The 18,492-nt window shown below is 42.3% G+C and overlaps 1 protein-coding gene across 1 annotated transcript; it reads left to right on the plus strand.

The window, feature by feature from the left end:
• The first annotated feature begins 4,775 nt into the window (after window positions 1–4,775).
• On the plus strand, window positions 4,776–7,574 carry FGFBP1 (fibroblast growth factor binding protein 1). Its single transcript, XM_029236110.1, has 2 exons — window positions 4,776–4,842; window positions 6,484–7,574. The coding sequence occupies exon 2, from the start codon at window positions 6,504–6,506 to the stop codon at window positions 7,215–7,217; it is 714 nt and encodes a 237-aa protein (XP_029091943.1). The 5' UTR covers window positions 4,776–4,842; window positions 6,484–6,503; the 3' UTR covers window positions 7,218–7,574.
• Window positions 7,575–18,492: the final 10,918 nt, after the last annotated feature.

Consider the following 18,492-nt stretch of genomic DNA (forward strand, 5'->3'; position numbering starts at 1 on the left):
ATTTGCTGCACAGGAATACTTAAATCCCATGAATAATGAGCAGTTTAAATTTGTAGTGTAAATACTCTTCTGTAGGTCTATGATGAATGCTTCGTGTCAGGCTAGTTATATTTTAGCTGACGTTTACTTGGCCAATTTCCTCATTTTCTGACAATGAATAAGTTTTTAATGCACAAAATTTAACCAAAAAATTAATATTGCTTTGACACAGTGACGAAGCATTTTGTCGGTATATGAGGTTATTTTTGAAGGAGGGACTAATTTGTGAGCAAATTTGACCTGATAAAATGTACAGTTAAGACTCACCACAGTACAAAATCGCACCCACTGATAAACCTCTGATGACTGCATCCACAGGGGCCAGCCCTCTAGGTCAAGGAACCATGTAGTAGTAACATGCATGAGAGTAAAATCAGCTTTTTTTTTTTTTTTTGCGGTACGCGGGCCTCTCACTGTTGTGGCCTCTCCCGCTGCGGAACACAGGCTCCGGTCGCGCAGGCTCAGCGGCCATGGCTCACGGGCCCAGCCGTTCCGCGGCATGTGGGATCTTCCCAGACCAGGGCACGAACCCGTGTCCCCTGCATCGGCAGGCGGACTCTCAACCACTGCGCCACCAGGGAAGCCCTAAAATCAGCTTTTGAACTTCAAAATTATCAGAGACCAGACTGCCTAAGACATGTGTTCAACCACTTGTGTTCAGACTTTCTATGGAACCCCCAAAGAAAACCTGCTATCCATCATTTAAATCTTTGATGAAAAGAATGACATAACCCCAATCTAATCACGAGAAGCACACCAGACAAATTCCGAACGGGGCACATTCTCAAAGCCCCTGAGCAGTACTCCTGAAAACTGACGAGGTCATCAAAAACAAGGAACATCTGAGAAACCGTCACAACCAAGAGAGGCCTAAAGAGTCACGTCTATTAAATGTCACGTGGAATCTTGGATGGGTTCCTGGACAAAAAAAAGACCATTAGGAGTTGAAAACATGTTCACACCAAAACCTGCACACAGATGTTTATAGCAGCTTTTTTCATAGTTGCCAAAATGTTGGAGCAACTGAGATGTCCTCCAAGAAGTGAATGGATAAATAAGCTGTGTTACAAACAGACAATGGAATATTATTCACTGCTTAAAAGAAATGAGCTATCAAGCCAGAAAAAGACACAGAGGAACCTTAGGATCATATTACTGAGTGAAAGAAGCCAATCTGAAAAGAATAAATTCTGCACGATTCCAACTCCATGACCTTTGTGAAAGGCAGAACTATGGAGACAGTAAAAAGATGGGATATATCCAGGAGTTGTTGGGAGGGAGGGTTGAATAGGTGGATCACAGAGGATTTTTAGGGCAGTGAAAATACTATGTATGATACTATAATTGTGAAAACATGTCATTATATCTTCATCAAAATCCATGGATTGTACGACACCAAGAGTGAGCTACTATGAAAACTATGGACTTGCAGTAGTTATGATGTATCGAAGAAGGTTCATCACCTGTAACGACTGTACCACTCTAGTGGAAAATATTGACAGCCTGGGCAGCTGTGCTTGTGAAAGACAGGGTTGATATGGGAATTTTCTGTACTTTCCACTCAATTTTTCTGGGAACCAAAACTACTCTTAAAAATAAAGCCTATTGATCATTTTTAAAAAGAACATTAGGTAAAAAGTAAGGAGGGCTGAACAAAATATGGACTTTAGTAAAAACATAGCAATATTTGTTCAATAGTTTTATAAATGTAACATTATAATGCAAAAAGTCAATGATAGGGGAACCTGGGTGAGATGTAGGGCAAAGGAACTGTCTTTGCAAACATTTTTTAAAGGTAATACTGTTCTAATATTTTTAAATATATATATTAAAGAGAGAGAAGTTTACAATTTATCAAAGTGTGGGTACATTACTTTGTTTTTAATAAAAATATTAGAAGTGGCCTCCATTTCGTCTTTCTCTAATTCTATGTCACCTGTACCACAAGGATCCAGAGTCAGTTCTCCAGGAGTCAGGGAACCCCTCAGTCCTGGTAGTATGGGGAGATGGGGAGAACCTGTAGTGGGCAGCCTTGCTGGGGCTCCAAACCTGCTTCGGTCCCCCAGTGCACTGTAGTGCAAGTGTATCATTTTCTCAGTATATCAAGCTGTGAGTTAATGTGTGGATACATCCTTACCACAATGCTGGCACGCTGTAAGCACTCACTGGAGGAATGACAGTCTATTTCTCTCCATGAACATCCATAAAAAGAGGGACATGGGGAAGGATCAGGGGACAAATGGCACCAACAGATAGATGATATTTGATCTGGATCTTGAAGGATGAGCCAATGTGTTCCTGGCAAAGTAGGACTGGAAGGGCATTCCAAGTAAAGGGAACAGCAGGAGAAAAAGCAGGAAGGGGACAAGCTCACCAAGTATTTAGGGCACTGTGGGTGAGGGGTTTAGTGTGGCCAGATTGGACTCTGTGTGTGTGTGTGTGTGTGTGTGTGTGTGTGTGCGTGTGTGTGTCTAGAAATGAGTTTGAAATAACAGGCTGAGCTAACAGGGAGAGGGCTCCACAGCCTGGTCTAATATTGTGTCCCCTGTTTGGAAAAGAAAGGTCAAGGCAGAAGTTGGGAAGGGATCACAGGAAGGCCAAAGGTCCATGGGAAGCCAGTGGGGGAAGTTCCATGTTCCCTGCCAAAGCTTAGAGCCACTTCTCAGAAAAGATCCTGGAGTCCACATGTTTCCTTCTAAATTTGCTTTGTGTCCTGACCTACAGTCTTTATCCGGAAAGAATCTGGCTGCCACTTGAGGATCAAGATGATTTTCTTGTTTTCCAGGAGACCACCTTGGTCTATATCTCCTTGTGGAACAAAGCAGCTTTGTCTTGCTTGGGTCCAAATAATACCTCAAAATACCACAATGTGAGTGCCTGTTTGTGCAGGTCATGGTTCAATAACGTGTTTGTCAGAACAGTGGGAATGGATCTCCAGGTAAGTCAATTTTACATGAGGCATGGAGTTTGGGGAAATAGCCTACTTTGATGGAATTCATGAAGAAACCCATTGAACCACTGAATGAACCAGTCAACATCCACAACTCTGTGACCTTGGATTCTTGAACAGGTAGAACTTGGATGGAATCCAACCACCGTTACAACTTTTTGTATCTTTTGTTTTAGAAAATTTCAATTAGAAGCCAGTTCCATGTACACACAGCTGCATGTTGGGAATCTCTTAAAAATTCATGAAATGTCCATTAAAAAAAAAAATGTGTATGGGACTTCCCTGGTGGCGCAGTGGTTGAGAGTCCGCCTGCCAATGCAGGGGACGCGGGTTCGTGCCCCGGTCTGGGAAGATCCCACATGCCGCAGAGTGGCTGGGTCCGTGAGCCATGGCCACTGAGCTGTGCTCCGCAACGGGAGAGGCCACAGCAGTGAGAGGCCCGTGTACCAACAAAACAGAACAAAACAAAATGTGTATGTGAAAAAATTTCATTAGTTCTGAAGATACTGACCTCCATGCCAACATGTTTTCAGTCACCTGGCACTGAGTGTTGACATTTAGGTATCAGGAACTACACAGTTTGCCTCAGTCCCCACCACTCCTTATTGTTCCTGTCCCAAAGGCAAAGGTCACTTGCCCTTTATTATTTATTATTATTATAGCTCTTGTGCTACTGTTTTCCTTACAGCTGAGTCAAGAAGAAAATGAAGAGTTTCTTATGCCCAAACATCATCAAAAGTAAAGTAACAAAATATAGTGAGGTCCACATCTTTGTGGAAGTGAGTTCTTTTCATATGCTCAACATGGAAACAAAATATATCTGTTTTTAAAGAATACAACTGAAGGCCATCTTATGAACCAAATCTGTTCTGCTTCACTTGATGTTAATAGCTCAGTCTCCTACATAATTTAGTATGAAACCCTAAATGAGGTACTGTTATTGTCAGCTATCAACAGATGAACACATGGAGGGTCAGAGAAGTCAGGATCACAGCTAAATAAATGCTGTATCCAGGGTTCCACGAGGTTATCCTGCTACTAGACTCTGCCTAGAGAAGGCTCACCAGAGTGAGGTCCCCACCCGTGACCAAAAGGTGAATACTTTGAACAAAAACCCAGATCAGGAATTTCCTCTTTACCAGCCTCTCAAGACCTGAGGATTCCTCTGCCCACACAGTAACTTCAGGTGCTTCAGAGAAAACAGGATTTCAGACACTGAGATGGCTTCCCCAGGTCAGTCCCTCATTCACCGAATGTTTACAGAGTGCTGGGTAAGAAGAGATCAGACAGTGGGGCCCAGGAGTCCAGGCTTTAAACTCTAGGCTCCGCATCCCCCTAGTCCTGTGAACTTGGACCAGCCCTGAATATCTCCAAGCTCCAATATTCCATCTGTAAAATGGGATGAATTATATGTTACCATATCATGGAGGGGCTGTGATAAGAATTAAGGGAATGCTTTGAGTAAAACGGACCTATTGTTTATAACCTCCCCCACAGAGTTTTCTGTTGGGATTCTCATCCCTTCATGGAGGGTCTTTGCAAGGCTGAGCTGTCCTCAACTGGCTGCCAGGGGAAAGGGAAAGGGCTTGGAAGAACCAGGTCTAATGCCATGCACGTAATCTGCCTCCCACAGGATTACACCAACCACTTTCCCTGCAGGAACTGGCTCTCTCTGAAGGGGTGTGGCTGGGAGGAGTGTGAATAAAGCTACACAAGTATATGAGCTGTAAAAACCCTGCTGCCTGGGCTCTTATATAAAGGACTTTCACTGCCTTACTGCGGATGAGACAGCAGTAAGCCTTCAAGCTCCCTCTCACATCTGGATCGTACTGGACCTGCAAACTCAGAACAAGGTAAGAGCCTGGCTTTCTTAAGAGTTTCATTACCTGTCCCCCTTCCAGCTCCCATGAGGACCTCAGGTTCCTGGGGTCTGGATCCCCTCACGGACACGTGGGGACTGAGTCCCAATGCCGTGAGGAATGAGTGGATCTTTATCGAATATCCCTAGCTCCCATCCCAACTTCATTTCGGAAGCTCACGGTTTGTGACTGTCTCCCCTTTATCAGTCCTAAAGAGAGGCCATATGCCCAGGGTAGAATGAGATCAGACCTAGACCTGCCTCTTTTTAAACAGAATTCTGTATTCTTTTCAAATGGAGCACTGATAACATGAGTTATCATCATAAACTAAGCCAAACCAAATGAGTTGTTCATAATTGCTTTATTTCTTGCCAGTATTTTCTGAAAGGCAGAGTAAGGTGAAGGCAAGAGGTATGCAAAGAGGGAGGGGTGGCATAAAGGACCAGAGAGAGAAGTTCTGGCTGCCTGTCCCAGCTTTGTCACTTGCCCACGGTGGAACCTTGGGCAATTTATTTACCAGTCTGGACCTTAACTGTCACATCTGTTACCTGGTGGTGATGGATTTTTACCTACCAGGAAGGGCTCTTGTGCTAATTAACAAGGTGAGAATGAAATACAGGTCAAGTGCTCTGGCACGTAGCCAGTGTCATATAGAAATGCTAATTCTCTTCTTTGAAATGTGGTTTTTGTTACCCACCTGATAAAATCTATGCAGTTTAGTGTAGCAGTTAAGGTCACCCTATTTATTAAATGATTTATTTTTAAAAGCGTTGATTGAGGACTTTCTCTATGCTAAGCACAGTGCCTCAACAGTCTAAATGCTCTGATAGAAATTCACCTCTATTCCCCTGGTTCACTTTGCCCAGTCAATTCGGATGACCTACTCCTCCTTCATGTCTTTCCTTAGGCTCTTACTGAACCCCAGATACCCCTCCTCACAAACCCACCCATCTCAGAATGTCCAAGCCTCATGCACATTTAATCTTGTGTCAAGCATCACCTTTCATGTCACTTACCATGTCCTTTCTCATTGTGTGGTCATCTGAGTCCGTGTAGGACAGTGAGATAGAAATTCAGTCCACTGCAGCTGGAAGAGAGTTGACAATTATCTCATCCAGCATCTTGATTTCCAGATAAAGGATTTGAGACCCAGAGCGGGAGAGTGACTTGCCCAAGATCAAGTTGGGGACACAGTTGGGACAGACTCCTGATCAATGCTCTTTAGATTCCCCAAAGAGTTGCCTCTAAGTTTTTAAGATGTGAGACTTTCTTATTCACCTTGATAAATTCAACATCTAGTCTAGTGCACGGCCAGTAGTAGGTGCCCCATGAATGCTTACTGACTGGTGAATGAAGGAGTGAGGAGTAACTGAGTGGATGAGGGAGTGAGAGTTAATGAGGTTCAGAGGGTGGGGAAGAATGAATGAAGAGTAGGAAGTTTCTGACATTCAAGACTCAAGTCAAGCAGACATGCCAATACACAGGCTGCTTGTCTACTAAGTCCAGGAAATAGAAGGTTCCTTGATCCCACTCCAAAGCAGGCAGCCATGTGTCAGGCTGGAGGGAGGGTCATCTCGCAGCCTAGTACTGCTGGACTGCTGCCCAGCACTGACTCACTTGCCTTTTGTCAGACAGGTTCCCACCAAGCTGAAGCCATGAGGATCCACAGCCTCGCCCTGCTCTCCTTCCTCCTTCTGGCTGCTCCGATGCTCTTGGTGGAGGCCAAAAAGGAAGGGAGGAATAGACAGGGCAGCAAAGTCAGCACAGATAAACTGCATACTCTAGGCGGGCCCCAGACTGAACCAAGCAGCCAGCCACCCAAGCGCCTGACCAAAGGCAAGTTCATCACCCAAGACCATGCCGACTGCAAATGGGTGGTGACCAAGCAGGAGGAGGGCATTGCCCTGAAGGTCGCGTGTACCCGACAGGACAACGAGTTTTCCTGTTTCTTCACCGGCAATCCAACCTCATGCCTAGAATCAGACAAAAAGAATGCCTACTGGAAACAAATTGGCCGGAATCTGCGTTCGCAGAAGGTCATCTGTGGTGATGCCAAGAGCATCCTGAAGACCAGGGTGTGCAGAAAGAAGTTTCCAGAATCCAACCTCAAGCTGGTTAACTCCACTCTGATTAGGATCCAGAAACCCAGCCAGGAGTTAATGGAGCCCTCTCCCAAGGAGCAGAGCAAGGTCAAAGTGACCACCCCCATCAGCCCAGCAAAGACCCAGACCATGAACACCAAAGATCCTGAGTGTCTGGAAGACCCAGACTTGGTAAACCAGAGGAAGACGGCCCTGGAGTACTGTGGGGAGTCCTGGAGCTCTTTCTGCAAATTCTTCATGTCCATGGTACAGGGCAGTTCATGCTAATGAGGTCAAAAGAGAACAGAATCCATTAGGAGGTGTCACGTCAAAGCCCTTCCATATGCTGTAAAGATCTCCCAGTTCCCTGTAAGATGAACATTTGTGCTGTAGGAGTGCAATGGATTATTTAAACAGATTTTATAATTTTTGTTTCTGTATTTTGGAATTTGTTTTATATTCATTTCCTTACATGTGATTTTAAGAGGCTGTGGACCTCTCTATGTTTCCATGGCCCACAAAGCTATGTTTCTATGAGCAGTAAGGACCAGTCTTTGAGCTGAATGAGTCAGAGTGATGATTTCAGTGCAATGCTCTTTCTGCCCAATTACCAAATGTAATAAAGCTCTGTGCGTTTTTCAGGAATATGTTCAACCATTGTTTGGTTTCTCTATGTTGGTTCCAATGAACTCATAAACTGGTCCTCATATACCAGTAGAAAAAAATCCTGTTCACCCCTCATCCCAAATCATCCCATAAGGTGGCCCATTCCTGAATCCCTATCTTCATACTTTCATGCTTCGGTCTGTGGTATTTGATACTTACTGAACTGATTTCAAGTGGGACACCTGGAACATAATGTGATGAAGACACCTGTCAGGGGCTCACAGATGGTAAGAGGGGAGGCAGGATTTGAACCCAGGCTAGAGGAACACCCTCCACTGATTCAAGTCCGGGCTGCCCATGACCACTTGCCATATGTGGGACTCCTGACCTCGGGGAGCTCATTTCAGGCCTGGGGGAGATGGGTCTAGGTAAGTACAGTGCCCTGAGATGAAGACTCCAACACAAGGGGGAAAGGCAGGGCGGAAAACCAGAGAGAAGAGGCAGAAACTTCTGGAAGATCTCAGGTTGAGCTTCACAGAAGAGGTAATACTGGGGTTGGAATTTGGAGAGAGTATCTTTAGGTAGGAAATGGGCAGAATGGAGGCACATTAGGCAGATGACACAGGTATGAAAGCAAAGAGATGAGAAAAATCCTAAAAGATGGGAAAGGCCACATGGGTAGAAGGTGGTGGGATGCAGGGGTGACATTGCTGTTAGTCATTTACATGTTAGTCTGAAAGATCTCAAGGGGTTTGAATTTAAGACCTGGGGAGAGAGAAGGATGTAGCCCCAGTGTCGTGCCACAATTCCACAAAGAACAAAAAGTGAGGAAGAGAAGTTGGTAAAAGTACTGTTCTCTGGAGTCTTTATAGAGTTGATATCAGGGAGGAATGGCAGATGGAGTGGAAGAGGGGCCTCCTACACTCACCAGCCTACCAGAACCTACATGGAGGGTTGTCAATTACCACCCAGAGTGTGACAGCCTCAGAGTACGTTTGGATATCGTCCTCAACATCATCAACACTAATAGTTCTTTCTCACTCGCTGGGCACCAGGCACTGTGCTAAGAACTTTCCATGGAGTATGAGTGCATTCATTCACTCACTCATTCACCCAGCACATAATTCATTGTACATCAACTCTGCCAGCCCCTGTCCTAGGGGCTGGAGAGACAGTAGTGCACCAGGGATGAATGCTCTGCCTCCATGGAGCTACCAGTGGGGAAATAGACCAAAAACTCACAAATATACAAGTGACAGAGAGGAAAAGTCAAGGAGGAGAAAGGGGTGAAAGCGATGGATGGTCACCCGCCTTAGATGAGATGGTCAAGGGAGGCCTCTCGGTGGAGGTGACTTTTGAGGTCAGACCCAAATGCAGTGAGGAATCAAGCCAGGTGACTATGTGGAGTAAGAATGTTCTAAACAGTCAGTGCAAATGTTCTGAAATTAATTAATGAGTTATGAGCTCCTACTATGTACCAGGTATGGTTCTAGGGGATGAAAATAACAACAAACAAAAAAATTTCTATCTTAGTGGTGCTTATATTCCAACGACTGGATTCTGCTTGGTGTGTTCAGAAACATTAAAGATGGCAGTGTCATTGCAGGGCAGGACCCAGGACCTGACCTGTGAACCTGACTCCCACTCTCAAGAGAACTGAACCAACACCCCAGATCCTCCCTAAGCTCCCTCTAGCCACACCACGGGAAGGACATTTCCCTTGAAGGTCTACACAGATTGTCAACCCTGTGGCCACTGCCCCCTCACTCACACATCTCAGTTCTACTCACACATCTCCTGAGATAGGAAAAGACGGTTAAACAGTTCCAGGGGTCATTAAATAATAACTCTGGTCTGGTCTGGGTGACATAAACATTGGAGAACCGATTAGACCAGACCAAAAGCCATCTTATATTCCATTCCAGGCCCTGAAGTTGATGGTTCTTCTGGTTCACTCCTGGCCTTTGGCCACTGGCAGAGCTGGGAGGAGGTGTGTCCAATGTGGTGGAGTCAGCTGGACCTGGGCTAGAGGTTTGCCTCTGACATCTCCCAACTAAGGTTTCTGAGCCAACTATTTAACCTTCTGGGATCCAATAAGTTCATCTCAACAATGAGAATCATTTGGATGCCGATAACACTGCTGGAAAAAGGAAGAAGAAAGAAAGAAAAAAGGAGGGAAGGAAGGGCAACAACGGGGAGCAGAATAATAATAATAAAAGTTTATTGATAGTATTATTGGATTGCTTAAACCAAAGCAATCCAGAAGCTGCTCTATCTTCAGACTTTGCAATTACCCAGGTTAATGAATCACCTTACCGTTAAACTTTTCCTAACGGGGATAATGAAATCAGCTTTAGAGCTGTTGTAAGACGTTCATTGGTCAATAAATCTAAAGCGCCCAGTGCCCCATGTCTTACACAATGGGTATTCTACACATCTGACCGTCTAAAGTCCATGGCACAAGAATGGCTTGTGGATGTAGCTCAGAACTTCCTTATGTAAATTCTTCAAAGTGGAAGTTTTCTTTTTTCTAACACAATAAGCAAAGGGTAGCAACCATTATTTATCAGTTGTATGTGACTGCGGCTTTGCCCCGTTCTCTCTCTCTTTTATTTTAGAGATATCTTGATTTATTAATGATAATTGAAAAATACAATAAAAACACATTGTAACAAGGAAATACCCCAGAAAAAAATTTAAATCAAAGATAGAAGAAGAAAAGAGAGAGTATATAAGGAAATAAGATCAGTCTAGAACCTTGCTACTCAAGGTGTGGTCCCAGACCAGAAGTATTGACATCTCTTGGTACCTTGTCAGATATAAAGATTCTCAGGCCCCGTTCCAGATCTATTAAGTTGAAATCTGCATTTTAATAAGATCCCCAGGTGATTTGGGTGCACACTAAATTTGGAGAAATTTATAAGATCCAATACATTATTTAGGGTGCTTTTGGTTTCAAGTACGAGAAAACCATTTTCAAAGCAGCTTTAAATATAAGGATAGTTTGTGTTTTTTTTAACATCTTTATTGGAGTATAATTGCTTTACAATGGTGTGTTAGTTTCTGCTTCATAACAAAGTGAATCAGCTATACATATACATATATCACTAATTCTCCTCCCTCTTGCATTTCCCTCCCACCCTCCCTATCCCACCCCTCTAGGTGGTCACAAAGCACCAAGCTGATCTCCCTGTGCTATATGTCTGCTTCCCACTGTCTGTTTTACATTTGGTAGTGTATATATGTCCATGCCACTCTCTCACTTTGTCCCAGCTTACTCTTCCTGCTTCCCGTGTCCTCAAGTCCATTCTCTACACCTGCGTCTTTATTCCTGTCCTGCCCCTAGGTTCTTCAGAAACCTTTTTTTTTTTTAGATTCCATATATATGTGTTAGCATACGGTATTATTTTTCTTTTTCTGACTTACTTCACTCTGTATGACAGTCTCTAGGTCCATCCACCTCACTACAAACAACACAATTTTGTTTCTTTTTGTGGCCAAGTAATATTCCATTGTATATATGTGCCACATCTTCTTTACCCATTCATCTGTTGATGGACACTTAGGTTGCTTCCATCTCCCGGCTATTGTAAATAGTGCTGCAATGAGCATTGTGGTACATGACTCTTCTTGAATTATAGTTTTCTCAGGGTATATGCCCAGTAGTGGGATTGCTGGGTCATATGGTAGTTCTATTTTAAAGTTTTTAAGGAACCTCCATACTGTTCTCCATAGTGACTGTATCAATTTACATTCCCACCAACAGTGCAACAGGGTTCCCCTTTCTCCACACCCTCTCCAGCATTTATTGTTTGTAGATTTTTTGATGATGACTATTCTGACAGGTGTGAGGTGATATCTCATTGTAGTTTTGATTTGCATTTCTCTAATTATTAGTGATGATGAGCAACATTTCATGTGTTTGTTGGAAATCAGTATATCTTCTTTGGAGAAATGTCTATTTAGGTCTTCTGCCCATTTTTGGATTGGGTTGTTTGCTTTTTTGATATTGAGCTGCATGTGTTGCGTATAAATTTTGGAGATTAATCCCTTGTCAGTTGCTTCATTTGCAAATATTTTCTCCCATTCTGAGGGTTGTCTTTTCATCTTGTTTATGGTTTCCTTGGATGTTCAAAAGCTTTTAAGTCTCATTAGGTCCCATTTGTTTACTTTTGTTTTTATTTCCATTTCTCTAGGAGGTGGGTCAAAAAGGATCTTGCTGCAATTTATGTCCTAGAGTGTTCTGCCTATGTTTTCCTCTAAAAGTTTTATAGTGTCTGGCCTTACATTTAGGTCTTTAATCCATTTTGAGTTTATTTTTGTGTATGGTGTTAGGGAGTGGTCTAATTTCATTCTTTTACATGTAGCTGTCCAGCTTTCCCAGCACCACTTATTAAAGAGGCTGTCTTTTCTCCATTGTATATCCTTGCCTCCTTTATCAAAAATAAGGTGACCATATGTGTGTGAGTTTATCTCTGCGTTTTCTATATTGTTCCATTGATATATATTTCTGTTTTTGTGCCAGTACCATACTGTCTTGATTACTGTAGCTTTGTAGTATAGTCTGTAGTCCGGGAGCCTGATTCCTCCAGCTCCACTTCTCTTTCTCAAAATTGCTTTGGCTATTTGGGATCTTTTGTGTTTCCATACAGATTGTGAAATTTTTTGTTCTAGTTTTGTGAAAAATGCCATTGGTAATTTGATAGGGATTGCATTGAATCTGTAGATTGCTTTGGGTAGTATAGTCATTTTCACAGTAATGATTCTTCCAATCCAAAAACATGGTATATCTCTCCATCTGTTTGTATCATCTTTAATTTCTTTCATCAGTGTCTTATAGTTTTCTGCATACAGGTCTTTTGTCACCTTAGGTAGGTTTATTCCTAGATATTTTATTCTTTTTGTTACAATGGTGAATGGGAGTGTTTCCTTAATTTCTCTTTGAGATTTTTCATCATTAGTGTATAGGCATGCAAGAGATTTCTGTGCATTAATTTTGTATCCTGCTACTTTACCAAATTCATTGATTAGCTCTAGTAGTTTTCTGGTAGCATCTTTAGGATACTCTATGTACAATATCATGTCATCTGCATACAGTGAGAGCTTTACTTTTCTTTTCCGATTTGGATTCCTTTTATTTCTTTTTCTTGTCTGGTTTCTGTGGCTAAAATTTCCAAAACTTTGTTGAATGATAGTGGTGAGAGTGGGAAACCTTGTCTTGTTCCTGATCTTAGAGGAAATGGTTTTCAGTTTTTCACCCTTGAGAATGGTGTTGGCTGTGGGTTTGACATATATGGCCTTTATTATGTTGAGGTAAGTTCCCTCTATGCCAACATTCTGCAGGGTTTTTAATCATAAATAGGTGTTGAATTTTCTTGAAAGCTTTCTCTGCATCTATTGAGATGATCATATGTTTTTTCTCCTTCAGTTTGTTAATACGGTTTATCACGTTGATTGATATGCGTATATTGAAGAATCCTTGCATTCTGGGAACAAACCCATTTGATCACGGTGTATGATCCTTTTAATGTGCTGTTGCATCCTGTTTGCTAGCATTTTGTTGAGGATTTTTGCATCTCTGTTCATGAGTGATATTGGCCTATAGTTTTCTTTCTTTGTGACATCTTTGTCTGGTTTTGGTATCAGGGTGATGGTGGCCTCGTAGAATGAGTTTGGGAGTGTTCCTCCCTCTGCTATATTTTGGAAGAGTTTGAAAAGGATAGGAGTTAGCTCTTCTCTAAATGTTTGATAGAATTCGCCTGTGAAGCCATCTGGTCCTGGGCTTTTGTTTGTTGGAAGACTTTTAATCACAGTTTCAATTTCAGTGCTTGTGATTGATCTGGTTATATTTTCTATTTCTTCCTGGTTCAGTCTCAGAAGGTTGTGCTTTTCTAAGAATTTGTCCATTTCTTCTAGGTTTTCCATTTTATTGGCATATAGTTGCTTGTAGTAATCTCTCATGATCCTCTGTATTTCTGCAGTGTCAGTTGTTACTTTTCCTTTTTCATTTCTAATTCTATTGATTTGAGTCTTCTCCTTTTTTCTTGATGAGTCTGGCTAATGGTTTATCAATTTTGTTTATCTTCTCAAAGAACCAGCTTTTAGTTTCATTGATCTTTGTTATCGTTTCCTTCATTTCTTTTTCATTTATTTCTGCTCAGATCTTTCTGATTTCTTTCCTTGTACTAACTTTGGGGGTTTTTTGTTCTTCTTTCTCTAATTGCTTTCAGTATAAGGTTAGGTTTTTTATTTGAGATGTTTCCTGTTTCTTGTGGTAGGATTGTATTGCTATAAGCTTCCCTCTTAGAACTGCTCTTGCTGCATCCCATAGGTTTTGGGTTGTTATGTTTTCATTGTCATTTGTTTCTAGGTATTTTTTTATTTCCTCTTTGATTTCTTCAGTGATCTCTTGGTTATTAAGCATTGTATTGTTTAGCCTCTACGTGTTTGTATTTTTTACAGACATTTTCCTGTAATTCATATCTAGTGTCATAGCATTGTGGTCAGACAAGGTACTTGATACGCTTTCAATTTTCTTAAATTTACCAAGGCTTGATTGATGACCCAAGATACGATCTATCCGGAGAATGTTCCATGAGCACTTGAGAAGAAAGTGTAATCTGTTTGTTTTGGATGGAATGCCCTACAAATATCAATTAAGTCCATCTTGTTTAATGTATCATTTAAAGCTTGTGTTTCCTTATTTATTTTCATTTTGGATGACCTGTCCATTGGTGAAAGGGGGGTGTTAAAGTCCCCTACTATGACTGTGTTTCTGTCAATTTCCCCTTTTATGGCTGTTAGCATTTGCCTTATGTACATTGAGGTACTCCTATGCTGGGTGCATAAATATTTACAATTGTTATATCTTCTTCTTGGATTGATCCCTTGATCATTATGTCGTGTCCTTCTTTGTCTCTTGTAATTGTCTTTATTTTAAAGTCTGTTTTTTCTGATGTGAGATTGCTACTCCAGCTTTCTTTTGATTTCCATTTGTATGGAATATCTTTTTCCATCCCCTCACTTTCATTCTGTATGTATCCCTAGGTCTGAAGTGGGTCTCTTGTAGATAGCATATATAAGGGTCTTGTTTTTGCATCCATTCAGCCAGTCCATGTCTTTTGGTGGGAGCATTTAATTCCTTTACAGTTAAGGTTATTATTGTTATGTATGTTCTTATTACCATTTTCTTAATTGTTTGGGGTCTATTATTGTAGGTCTTTTCCTTCACTTGTGTTTCCTGCCTAGAGAAGTTCCTTTAGCCTTTGTTGTAAAGCTGGTTTGGTGGTGCTGAATTCTCTTAGCTTTTGCTTATCTGTAAAGGTTTTAATTTCTCCTTCGAATCTGAATGAGATCCTTGCTGGATAAAGTAATCTTGATTGTAGGTTTTTCCCTTTCATCACTTTAAATATGTCCTGCCACTCCCTTCTGGCTTGCAGAGTTTCTGCTGAAGTTTCAGCTGTTAACCTTATGGGGATTCCCTTGTACGTTATTTGTTGTTTTTCCCTTTCTGCTTTTAATATTTTTTCTTTGTATCTAATTTTTGGTAGTTTTATTAATATGTGTCTTGGCATGTTTTCCTTGGATTTGTCCTGTATGGGACTCTCTGCACATCCTGGACTTGATTGACTATTTCCTTTCCCATATTAGGGAAGTTTTCAGCTATAATATCTTCAAATATTTTCTCAGTCCCTTTCTTTTTCTCTTCTTTTTCTTGGACCCTTATAATTCAAATGTTGGTGCATTTAAGGTTGTCGCAGAGGTCTCTGAGACTGTCCTCAATTCTTTTCATTCTTTTTTCTTTATTCTGCTCTGCAGTAGTTACTTCCACTATTTTATCTTCCAGGTCACTTATCCGTTCTTCTGCCTCAGTTATTCTGCTATTGATTCCTTCTAGAGAATTTTAAATTTCATTTATTGTTCATCATTGTTTGTTTGCTTTTTCTTTCTCTAAGATCCTTTTTAAATGTGTCTTGTATTTTTGCTATTCTATTTCCAAGATTTTGGATCGTCTTTACTATCATTACTCTGAATTCTTTTTCAGGTAGACTGCCTATTTCCTATTCATTTGTTTGATCTGGTGGGTTTTACCTTGCTCCTTCATCTGCTGTGTTTTTCTCTGTCTTCTCATTTTGCTTAACTTACTGTGTTTGGGATCTCTTTTTCGCAAGCTGCAGGTTCATAGTTCCCGTTGTTTTTGGTGTCTGCCCCCAGTGGCTAAGGTTGGTTCAGTGGGTTGTGTAGGGTTCCTGGTGGAGGGGACTGGTGCCTGTGTTCTGGTGGATGAGGCTGGAGCTTGTCTCTCTGGTGAGTGGGACCATGTCCGGTAGTGTGTTTTGTGGTGTCTGTGACCTTATTATGATTTTAGGTAGCCTCTCTGCTAATGGGTGGGGTTGTGTTTCTCTCTTGCTAGTTGTTTGGCATAGGGTGTCCAGCACTGTAGCTTGCTGGTGTTAAGTGGAGCTGGGTTTTTGCGTTGAGATGGGGATCGCTGGGAAAGCTTTCACCATTTGATTTTACATTGAGCTGGGAGGTCTCTGGTGGACCAATGTCCTGAACTCAGCTCTCCCACTTCAGAGGCACAGGCCTGACACCTGGCTGGAGCACTAAGACCCTGTCAGCCACACAGCTTTTGGGAAGTCTGAGGTCTTCTGCCAGCATTCAGTAGGTGTTCTGTAGGAGTTGTTCCACGTGTAGATGTACTTCTGATGTATTTGTGGAGAGGAAGGTGATCTCCACGTCTTACTCCTCTGCCATCTTGAAGGTCTCCCTGCTCCGTTCTCTTTTTTACTCTGAACCAACTAACCCATAGGTGTTTCATCCTCATTTTCTGGATGAGGAAACTGAGGCTCAGAGAAGCTGAACCACTTGCCAGGGTCACAAAGCCTGGGAGAGGCTGAGCCTAAGGAGAAGGCAGGTCTGGAGGCCCCCAAGCCCTTTCTGCCTCTGCAGCTCAGGATTTCTTCACTGGGTGAGAGAAGACGGACATTTGTGGTCTTTAGATGTGGGCCAAGCCATAAAGCAGTATGAGCAGGATGCATCTGCCCCTTCCATGTGTACAGCCCTTCTATGTACTTACAAAGAGAAAGTTCCAGAAGCTCAAGCTTCCATTCATGCACAGTCTTTCATCATAGTCACATCCTGGGGGATGTTTTTAAAACACAATAAAAAATTTAAAAAGACAACACAGACTTTACACAAGCTTTTATCCAACTTGGCACTCTGTATTTTCTCTCTGAGGGCTTTCTGCACATGAAGTGAAGGAGCCAGAATGTGTGCGGTGTGTGTGTGTGTGTGTGGTGTCCCTATAGGAATTATTCCCTTGGTAACAAAACACAGGAAGCTCTCAGGTGGGTAAGAGGTGCTGAGTGGTGGAAATTCTGCATCCCCTAAAGCTGCTCAGTGATGGGAATATCTTGTATTCCTTATAAAACTACATCTCAGCAGAAAAAAGAAACAGGGCCTCTTCCTTCCATTGGCTCTGGCTCTGTGTTGTGGTAACTTACAACAAAACCAATGTCGGCTTGAAGCTCTGGAAGCCAGTGCATCTCACCTGGCATCCTACCCAGCTACCTCTTTCCCCAGCCTCCCTTCTAAATTGTTTTTGGCAGGACAAGCAAAGGAGGCAAAAGTGTTTGGTGCTGACAGCTCCCATGCAAATACAAGGCCAGGCATCACTTGCGGGGTTGGTTTTCATAGCACTCCACGTTGAATGCTCACTTTGAAACCTCTCACTCAAAAACATTTCATGAATATGCAAGAAAACACTTATTAGGAGCCCTGCTAAGTGATGGGTAAGGATGGGGGAGTGGGGAGAAGATTCTAGGGGAAGGCTCTTTGGGGTCCTGGTGAGTTTGAGGTGGGTTATCCAGGGAGGATTTTCTTCAGGTATTTGGATATGTGGGTAATAACATAGCAAAGATGATTTCTGTCTTGTCTATCACTATAGCCCCAGCCCTTAGGGTACAACCAAGCACATAAGAGATTCTCAAAAAATACTGGCTGAATAAATAAAAGAGGAGAGAAATTATGGCAAGAGCAAAGATTATGGGCTTCAGAGTAAAAAAAAAAAAACTGGGTTTGAGTTTCTAGTTGTGGGACCTGAGACAAGTTATATTTTCTATCTCAGCCTCAGGTTCTCCAGCTATAAAATGGGTCTAAGAAAATCCATCCAATAAGAATTAGAAGTAATTTAATTAAAGCCTAAAGCATGAGCCTTACACAAATGGATCATTAAGATTTTATATCAGTGAATGAATGAATGAATGAGACCATTAGCTGAGGGAAGAAACAAGAAGACAATTTTCTAAAAAGATTGCACAAGTCTCAAAATATGCCATGCCAAGGGCCTGACAGTCAAATGGACCCTGGCTGCTCCTAATTTCCTTCCAAAGACCACACTCTACCTAATGGCCATTAAACATCCCACACTCGTGGCCTGAACAGAAGGACTTTCCATGGAGTGGGAGAAAAGGTGAAGACAAAGTTCGTTCTTTAGGGCAAACTTTGTGCCTTTTTTAACAGCCTTCTAACTCACTTGCCGTGGTTCCTCCTCCTCGTCTCCCTCAGTTCTACAGCTAGGGGGCTCTGGAGCTCAGCCCAGCACCTGGTTCCGGGTCATCTCTCCCAGTGTCACTGTTTTATATGTCATCTGCCCACTCATGACTCCCGCATTTATATCTCCAGCCATAGCTGTCCCCTAACCTCCAGCTGCCCTCTCAGCATCGCTGCTTGGATACCCAAAAGGTATCTTAAACATCAAGCATCCACGTTCAAATGCGCCGCTGACCTTCCCCCTAGGTGCCTTTTCCTCCCATGTTTTTTCCCAACTCAGTTCACGGTAACGCCATCCTTCCAACTGCTCAGGGCAGAACCCTCCAAGAGTCGTATCTGACTCTTCTCACGCTGTACATCCCGTTCATCTACAAGTTCTCCCATCTCCACTTTCAGGATACAA

Source organism: Monodon monoceros, unplaced genomic scaffold (genome assembly GCF_005190385.1).
Source record: "Monodon monoceros isolate NGI ecotype Baffin Bay Population unplaced genomic scaffold, NGI_Narwhal_1 Super_Scaffold_20, whole genome shotgun sequence".
NCBI lineage: Eukaryota > Metazoa > Chordata > Mammalia > Artiodactyla > Monodontidae > Monodon > Monodon monoceros.